General features: G+C 38.9%; 1 protein-coding gene across 4 annotated transcripts; it reads right to left on the bottom strand.

Moving 5' to 3' along the window:
• Positions 1-818: 818 nt before the first annotated feature.
• On the bottom strand, positions 819-7178 carry LOC131258050 (uncharacterized). Of its 4 annotated transcripts, none has more exons than XM_058259099.1 (3): positions 7020-7178; positions 6731-6847; positions 819-2072 (listed from the first exon to the last, which is right to left on the bottom strand). In XM_058259099.1, the coding sequence occupies exon 3, from the start codon at positions 2049-2051 to the stop codon at positions 960-962; it is 1092 nt and encodes a 363-aa protein (XP_058115082.1). In that variant the 5' UTR covers positions 2052-2072; positions 6731-6847; positions 7020-7178; the 3' UTR covers positions 819-959. The 4 variants fall into 4 exon arrangements, with proteins under 4 accessions (XP_058115082.1, XP_058115081.1, XP_058115080.1 ...); XM_058259098.1 differs by having other exon boundaries at positions 6731-6872; positions 7024-7178; XM_058259097.1 differs by having other exon boundaries at positions 6731-6854; positions 7024-7178.
• Positions 7179-9494: the final 2316 nt, after the last annotated feature.

The following is a 9494-nucleotide window of genomic DNA, read 5'->3' as shown; positions in this document are numbered from 1 at the left end:
AAAAAAATGATTTTCACAACCAAAATCATTTTTTTAGCAAAGCCAAACAAGCACTTGGTAGGAAAGATGGCAGTTGTGTTAGAGTTCTCATACAAAATGTGGTATATGTGAACATTTCTACTCTGGTCCTCTCTCCAATGTTGTTTGGTGCATGGTTGAGAAATCATAGTCCTAAGGCTCAAGAAACTCTCAAATTAGTAAATGTGGGCCCCTTTTTGGGAACGCGAATCATTGATATCATGGACTCACCGTGGATGGGATGTCCCATTAAGCCCTTATATCGGACAATCCTAACCCAACAATCTTTGACCTTTTTCTGTGGAAAGTGGACCACTGTTGTACTCTCTAAACTTTTATTCTTAGGCCACCAATTAAATAAATAAAAATAAAAAGAAGAAGAAGAAGAAGGTTATAAGAGTCCTCCAATCTAGGACATTTTCTTGATCATGGCAAGAAATTATTGACAGATGACTCTTTCAAGTCTGACTCAAATGGACTCGTTCGAGTCTACTCAAATGGACTCGTTTGAGGGCTTCAGTCCTTGCCCGAGTGGTAAACTTTGAGGAGTTTCAATACGAGGTCTTGGGATCGAAACCCATTGGTGTTGAAATCCCACTATGGCGTGTGTGGGTAGTGGGTGCGTGTGTAAAAATAATAATAATAATAATAATAATGAAAATAAATGGACTCGTTCGACTCAACTCCAGACCAAACAAGTCAGCCCATGTTGCATGACAACCAGTTGATCCGGACCAGACAGGCATTAAAAAGTGCATTTGCTGAAAATTCGATATATGAGAATCCCACCCAATCATTCATACAAAAGATCAATTTTCATTGCAAGAAAGAAATTACTCGTAATGTAATGGTGATACTTTTATATTATAATACTGATAATTCTCTATCTAAATAGGCACAGACAAGAAACTAAGTCATAATGTATATGACTAAGATGTATACTACCCTTCTATTTGATCTGAAATGTCGTCCTTATTTTCCTCCTTTCCAACACTCTCTTCCTCCAGATTCTCTACAATCTGTTGAAGGATACATTCCTCCTCTTCTGTCAGCTGCTTCATGGCTTCTTCAAAGGAAGCCAGCATTTCTGGATCGAATACCTTGCACTCACCGCCACCATAAGCCGGATTCGCGATGCAAAACTTACCAAATTTGGGTGTCACATATTCGCCATTGGAGAACACTTGGTTCCTTGATTCGATCCAATCTCCAAAATTTCCTAAGTCTGGAAAATCAACTGTTGTTGGAATACTAAGGGTGGCCAGCTCTTTCGCCTTCGCCTTCCTCCGAAATCCCTTTTCATTTGTGAAATTCACGTCTTCAACAGTTGCGATAACAGCCTCGGCATGATTAGGCCTGCCATCATTGGTGGTGTGTTGTTCCTTTCCGTCTTCCTCTTTAATCATCAAACACTCGTTAAAAGAGCTTCCTGAAGATCCTACACATTGGTCATTTGCACTTTGTGAGAGATGATGAATTATTACATCTTGTCCATCTTGTTCTACTTGGGACGGTAGATTGCCTACTTCGACCATTGCATCATACTCCTCAACGGTGTCGATGCTTCGAGTATGTACTAGACTTCCACCATTTACTATGGGTCCATTATCTTGGACCGCTTTGATATTGTCACATTGGATTGGACACTGCCCTTCAATACCTAATTGACGGGACCCATCGAAGATTATAGATCCTTCTGTTACTGATTTTTGTTGTTGTTGTTGCTGTTGTCCCTGTTTTTCTTCCATGTCGTCCATTAATATCAGTACTTTGGTATTGATGGACTCTTGGTTCGTCTGTTTATTAGATGGGTCTACTTCAGTAGTGGACTCTGTCGCGAGATTTCCATTTTGGAGTTTTTTGGCTACTGTGTTAGCAGTGCAAACAAGAGCAAGGAATTGATCTCCACCGTTCTTGGAGCTGAGTATATCATCTAGGGCAGGCAAGCCGTCGGTTCTCCTCTTCAAGCTCCGTCTCAGGTCTTCCCGAAAGCTCCTTGACCGAGCCACGATCTTCGAAGAAACGCATCCCATTGGCACTTTTAGATTGTGGTGCTGTAAGCAAAAACAGAATACAAAATTAGGAACGGCTGAGATTTGTTTTGAAGCTGGATTCAATGGATAGGCATGTGTGTTAGAGTAGGTGGGACCCACAGCAGGGGGAGATGGATGGTCGAAGTGGAATGCTACTAAAATGCAATACCTTGAAACTATCAATGGTTATATCGTTTTAATATAATCATGGCCACCTGATGACTTAACTAGAACTCCACATTGAATGTAAATATTATTAATGGCTGTCCATATTCTATGTACATATGTGGACCATTTAATGAGCTAACTGGCATGATAATTGAGTTAGGCAATCTACATAGTGGGGCCCACTAATGAGCCAACACCCTAGACTGGAGCTTAGTGAGTGAGGTCTTGACTGTGGAGCCCATCTTGATTTGTGTTTTGTATATCCACTCCAACTTATCCTATAAATTTAGAGCATGGTCCCAAAAATGAGGTAGATCCAAATTTCAAGTGGACCACACCAAAGGAAAATGGCGGTGATTGAAGGCATGATAATTGAGTTAGGCAATCTGCATAGTGGGGCCCACTAATGAGGCAACACCCAAAGGGAAGCTCAGTGAGTGAGGCATTGACTGTGGAGCCCACCTTGATGTATGTGTTGTGTATATATCCATGTTTTACCCTATTGTTTTAGGGCATGGTCCCAAAAAATGAAGCTGATTTAAATCTCAAGTGGACCACATCACAAGAAAATGGTGCTGATTGAACGCCGGCCGTTAAAAACTTCTTAAGCCCCACTTTAATTCTTATTTGCCATAAAACAATTGTTGATAAGGTGACACGAACCTGGATGAAGGGAAATCACAAATAGCATGTTGATCCAAAACTACAGTAGCCCACAAAAAGTTTTTAATATATTGTATATCTATACCGTCCATTTACTTTGCCAGTGCATTTTAGGGCATGGGCCCAAAAAATGAAGTAGATCCAAATCTGTGGTGCACCACACAATAGAAAACAGTGGTGATTAAATACCCACCATTAAAAACCTCCCAAGGCCCACCACCATGATGCCACTATAATATTTATTGCCTTCCAACCTGTTATTAATGTCACGCAGACATGGATGAAGTGAAAAAAAATATATATATTATATCAGCTTGATCCAAAACCTTTTTAGCCCTCCAGAAGTTTTTAATGGTCAATGACTGCTGTTTCTTTTTTCTTTTTTGGTTTTTTTCTTTTTAACACACCCCCACCCATTGGATTTCATTACCTATAGCTACTCGAATAGTTAACCAGGGTTGAAACTCGTAAGAGTGTGGACTCAACTACTATAGTTTCTTGTGGTGTGGTCCACTTCTTATTTGAGTCCAATTTATTTTTTGGCTCATGGACTGAAATGAGCTGGCAAAACGAATGAACGGCATGGATATACAGTATATACATCAAGGTGGCCCCACCGTCAGGGCCGCAACTAATCGGCTCCCCAAAAGTAAGACAAATCGTTGTATCCGATCATAACTAAAGAAAGCCTATGTATCTGATCATCTTCACCGACCAAAAAGCTGGCTATTAGCTGGGCGAGTAGAAAACGGTTTATTATGACATTGAAAAACAGGTGAATGTCTTTATTGTTATATTTCACTTAGGCCCACCTGTCGGAACGTCCTAAAGTACTGCTTCGTTGGATGATCCAGGCCGTTGAGATTGTAACCTTGCTGTTATGGCTGTACACCACTATCCAAAAATAAACAGAGAGTGGATTCCTTACTGAGTAGCTCAGTAGGCTCTGTGGGGGCCATAAGTGATGTGTGTGTGTGTGTGTGTGTTATCCACTCCGTCCATCCGTTTTATCACCTTATTTTACATCATGAGACAAAAATCAAAGCATATCTAAAGCTCAAGTGGACCACACCACAAGAAACAGTAGTGATAATGATGTCCACCATTGAAACATATCTAAGGACATAGAGTGATGTTTATTTGTCATCCAACCTGTTCATAAGGTCACATGAAAGCATGAAGGAAAAACAAAAATATAAGCTTGATCCAAAACTTCTGTCCCCTTAGAAGTTTTCAAAGGTAGGTGTTCAATTCCCATTGTTTCCTGTGGTGTGGTCTATTTGAGATCTTGATATACTTCGATTATAGGCTCATGCACTAAAATGATCTGAGAAAATGAATGGACGGCATGGATAAGACACACATGGCAGTGGGTCCCACAGAGTTTACTCATTAGGCAATCTGCTCTCAAATTTTTATTTTTTATTTTTTAAAAGGCCATCATTGTTTGGCTTTAATATGGTGATTATCAAACGCATGAAAATACAAAATTAATTGATTTACTTATGAAATTGAGAAGACAGTCCACTTAAATTAATTGATGATACATCCATAAAAAATAATAGAAAACTTCTTACAAAATGTAAAACCTGACCAAGAGAATGAGGGTCCTTTGGTTGCACCAAATATCATAATATTTTATGATTAAGCAGTCTAATTTGGTGTAAAATTTCATGATATTTTATGAAATTTAGGGCAACCAAACACAACCCTATTCATTAGATAAAGAATATGCTAAATACAGCCTAGTTCAAAAGAGGTTTAAGTCCATAGCCATGTACACCCAAATCTATAGCTCAACTGGCAGACTGAGTAGAGATACCTCGTTTCAACGCTCGAAGTCTTGGTATCGATCCCTAGCGACGGTGGCTAACACGGAGGGTGTGTACTGACATGGGTGTGTACTAACAAGCTGTCTTGGTATCGATCCCTAGCAACAGTGGCTAACACGGAGGGTGTGTACTGACATGGGTGTGTACTAACAAGCTGACCCAAAAAAAAAAAAAACAGAAAGTCCAAGGCCATGTACACCCTGATCCATAGCTCAAGTGGTAGACAGAGTGAAAGAAACCTAGTTTCAACATTAAGGTCATGGTATCAATTCCCCAGTGGGGGTGGCTTCACATCCAATGCCACTATATGCACCAGGGTGTACTAGAGCAAGATCCAAGCCGTCCATCACATAGAAATGACCATGTACATATTCTCACTTAAAAATCAGAGTCCCATTTTTTGTCTCCAGCAATGATGTGGCCTACCTTACAGGTAGATTAGCTTGATTTTTGTATCAACTCATCTTCACTATTGGACCCACCTAATGGATGGCTTGGATCTCATACTTATATATCATGATGGCACATCAGGTGGCAAATAAACGAGTTGCCTTGTACATGCAAGCTAGCTTTAGCAAAGATTGTAAAAGCTTGAAAAATAAAAAAGTTGAGCCAAATTGACTGAGTCAACTTATGGGGCTTCTGACTTATGTCTGGTGTTTATCTTGATTTCTACTTATTAAGCTGAAGTGATTGAAGGGGCATTTGGATTGTAAGTTACTTAAGCTACTTATCCCTTAAATAGCTTCTCTTAGCTTATACTTACTACGAAAATAAGTAAATTTGGTAAATAACATACTTATTAGCTTTTTCTCTCTTTCGCCTCTCCTGATGCTTCTCTTCGGTAACAAAGGTAAAGTAGAAAAGCTTTTTAAAAAATAATTAAAGTGATTAAGTAATTTTAAGTAAAAAAGTTACTTACAACTAATTATAAAAGTAACTTATCTCGTGGTATCCAAACGAGACCCAAGTAATATTAAGTAACCAAGTTACTTATAATTGATCTGAAATCAAACTTAACTCAAAGATAAGATAAAACTAATCTTGGCATTCAAGACTAAAAAAGCCTAAATCATCATTAACTAGACTAGTTTAATTAATAGCATCCTTAAACCATACATCTTTCTTAATATATTCAAATAATAGGTAAGAGCATAAACTAAAACATTTTGGAACTACAATGATAGCATTCGTTGTGAGCACTTACCCTTTTGGGTTCAAGTCTCCATGAGCTACTACTACTACTAATAATAATAATAATAATGGCTCGGTTTTTTTTTTTTAACACACGCAGAAACACCCCCACACACTCACACTAGTGGAATTTCACCACCTACGGGTACTCGAACCCTTGACCGTGAAACTCCTGAGAGTATACCACCCGAGCAAGAGTCAGGACCCTATAATAATAATAATGGCTCATTTGAACACAATTCCTACAAAAGAGGGTTTCCTGTTGAAGGGAGCTTTTCAATGCTTATTTTGTCAAGCATGAAATCCGATAGTGATTTGCAAAAGTGCATCCAAATATAAAATTAAATTGACGTTTCACTTAAAATAATATCTTTCCATCAAATGTCCCTTTTGAGGGTGCGTCTAAATAAGCCTCGTGTGATTCTAGTTTTGCAACTATAAAATAAGGTTATTACATAATTCACAGAAATTCTGTTCCCAAATCAATAATTAGTTAAAAAGGGAATGAAAGAGACCCTAATCAAGCAATGATTCACACACACGCGCGCGCGCGCGCGCACGCACACACACACATACACACACACACACATATATATATATATATAGAGAGAGAGAGAGAGAGAGAGAGAGAGAGAGAGAGCAACTACTAAATCGGACATGCCTACATAGGTACACACATAGAAATAATGGATTTAGGACTTGGTGGTGACATGGATCGACTCTCGCTTGGTCCTGAGTCTGAGTCTCAACTATGCCAAGTCACCAATCCTTGAATTGTAGATAGGTAGATAAATAGATAGAAATAGATAGAAAGCTACATACCTGATGAATAAGATCATGAAATCATCAACCTTCTCCAAATCAGCGACTAAAATTCTCCCACCCTCCAGCCTTCCTTTCAAAATCACCTCTTCTTGATTAAAAAGCAATACATGTTTCCTTTGTACTAGGAAAAACAGATGAACTGAGATCAATCAAAAGTCCTTCAATTCAAACCAAACATATCTCCAAAATGAAAATAAAACCCAATTCATATTACCAATCATTCACGAACACAGTCATCCATATAACCCAAAAGAAAAAAGAAACCCATGAAAAAAAAAAAAAACACATACCAGTTGAATAAAATCATTTGATCATATGCCCTTATTGAAGAATCTGCCACTAAATCACTACCTTCCAAAATCCCATGAAAAACTAGCCACCTTTCATTGACTTATAAACAGAGTCATGGCTGCTCTTCAATCTGAAGATGACAAAAAAAATTGAAATAAATGAGAATGAAAATAAAAGAAAATGAGACGTATTGATTGCTTGATTTACAGCCTATCACACAAGAGTTTCCTTTTCAAACCAACAGCTACAGGTTTGAAATTTCTTAAATACTATAACTAACCAGCACAATGCCCTTGACTGTCACCTAAATTGCATGATTGCCACTACAATTGCTGTTACCCTTCATAGAAACCGGACACGTGGTACAGCTGACCATGATCTGGACCGTTCATCTGGTGGATCCACCATAGTGAGAAATCACATTAATTGGATGATCTTAATCATATGATTAGTGACCCACAAAATTAAAGGTCTGAAAAAATACTAGCAATGTGAGCATGCTTAATGAACAGCCCAGATCTTTCACAAAAGTGGGTGGCCAGGCTCGGGCTCAGGTTTATTTGTTTTGGTCCGTCGCCGACCTAGGTTGGGCTCTATAGAGATGATCAATTGGTGTGAAATTCATGATAATCTAGCCGTGGGGTGGGCTACATTCATATTCGGTGTGGACATGCAACATATACATAGAGAAGAAATCCACGCCATGGGACCTAGAGCTGGGCATCGAGTTGAGTTGGACCGAGTTAGGGCTGACCTAATCCAATCTGGTTTTGAAATATACCTGACCTAAACTTGACCCGACTTGGTATCGAGTCCAACATACTTGACCCGAACCAAGTTCGGGTGTGGCCTGGACTAATCCGAATAGGGTCTGACCCAGTCATAACTACCGAGTCAGGTCAAGTCGGGTCAAGTGCAACAGGTATCCAGCAGATAAAATCACAACTCAACCTAGATTCACTTGCCAAAATTGGGGGTTGTCCAAGCATCTCATATCAAAAACATCATATCTAAGTTTTTTTTAGTATATATGTATAAGTTGAGTTTTGGATTCAAATCAAGTCAATACTAAATTGGATTTCGTGTTGTGTTACTTAGGTGACACAACTTGAGTTCAGATTGGACAAAATCAACTCAATTCAGATCAACTCACACACATGGTTCAAAACAAGTCAGATTTGAATGAGTCAGACGAGTCAAGTCTACAGAGTCAGGTCATCCCATGCCCAGCTCTAGACTTATACACTAATCCGTCCCCTTTAGCCCCTCCTGCCTTTGTGAAGTTGTTTTTTTTTTCTTTTTCTTTTTTTCATTTGTGTCATTTGGACAGTTCAATTAATTGATCTGAACCATCCATTAATCCTAGAACACATTTGTTGAGCTACAATGTAAAAATCAGAAAGAATAGATGATCCCATCCATCCTTGACTTGGCCTCTTTTTCTTTTTTCTTTTTTTAAAGCTATCCCTTTTGTAGTCCATGAATGAGATGGTTAGAACCACTGATCATTTACGATCATGAGCAAGTCATGTTCGGTCCTAATGAAGACATGTATTGAATTGTTGATTGGGACTATTTTGCGGAAACGATCTTGACCGTCAATATCAAATTCTATTGATCGGATGGTTGATAACGTAATTGGCGCCCACGTTTTGATTGGACGGCTTGATTTTTGTGCCATTTCAACAACGTATTATGACCGACGCCGAGCTGGCAGACGGGTTGGTGTGTAAATGAGATGCCTAATGCTCGCATGTGAGCTGTCGATGCATTTAAGATATCCAGACCGTTCACATGTGTTGTATCCACACAATGGGAGCGAATAGGTGTTACCCGGGTAACACGTTGTTGGGTGTTATCCTGATCGTTGGGCCCACCTTGATGAATGTATTGCATATCCACGCTGTCTATTAGTTTTAGAAGATCATTTTAAGTGCGTGGTACTAAATATCAAGCATATCAAAATCTCAAGTGGACCACACCACAGAAAAAGTGGTGATTGAATGCCTACCATTAAAAAATACCTAGAGCCTACTGTAATGTTTATTTTCCATCCATCCTTTTGATAAGGTAAAACAGACCTGGATTAAGGAAAACTACAAATATCATCTTGATCTAAAACTTATATGGCCCACAATAATTTTTTAATGGTCGATCACTACTATTTCCAATGGTGTGGTCTACCTGATAGTTTGATTTACTTAATTTTTGGGATTAAATCCTAAAATGAGATGGAAAAACAGATGGACAGCATGGATATAAAAATAATTAATCAAGGTGGGCCCCATATGGCCGGGTAACACCACTAATGTCTTACCCGGGATACCACCTAATCCGCTCCCGTATCCAATAACGACCGAATGGATTTCTCATGACTTTTTTGCCTTTGCAATTGTCAGAAATCATCCAATCAGATGATCCAGATCGTCTGAACGGTTTGATTTTTTTTAAATGATCTATCTGTGTGGCC

This window comes from Magnolia sinica, chromosome 10, assembly GCF_029962835.1.
Source record: "Magnolia sinica isolate HGM2019 chromosome 10, MsV1, whole genome shotgun sequence".
In the NCBI taxonomy this organism is placed as follows: domain Eukaryota; kingdom Viridiplantae; phylum Streptophyta; class Magnoliopsida; order Magnoliales; family Magnoliaceae; genus Magnolia; species Magnolia sinica.
The sequence above is the reverse complement of the archived record's forward strand: the minus strand, read 5'-3'. Positions and strand labels throughout refer to the sequence as shown.

Coding starts and splice junctions, on each gene's coding strand:
- LOC131258050 (XM_058259099.1), bottom strand. CDS start 2,051: ATGGGATGCGTTTCTTCGAAGATCGTGGCTCGGTCAAGGAGCTTTCGG.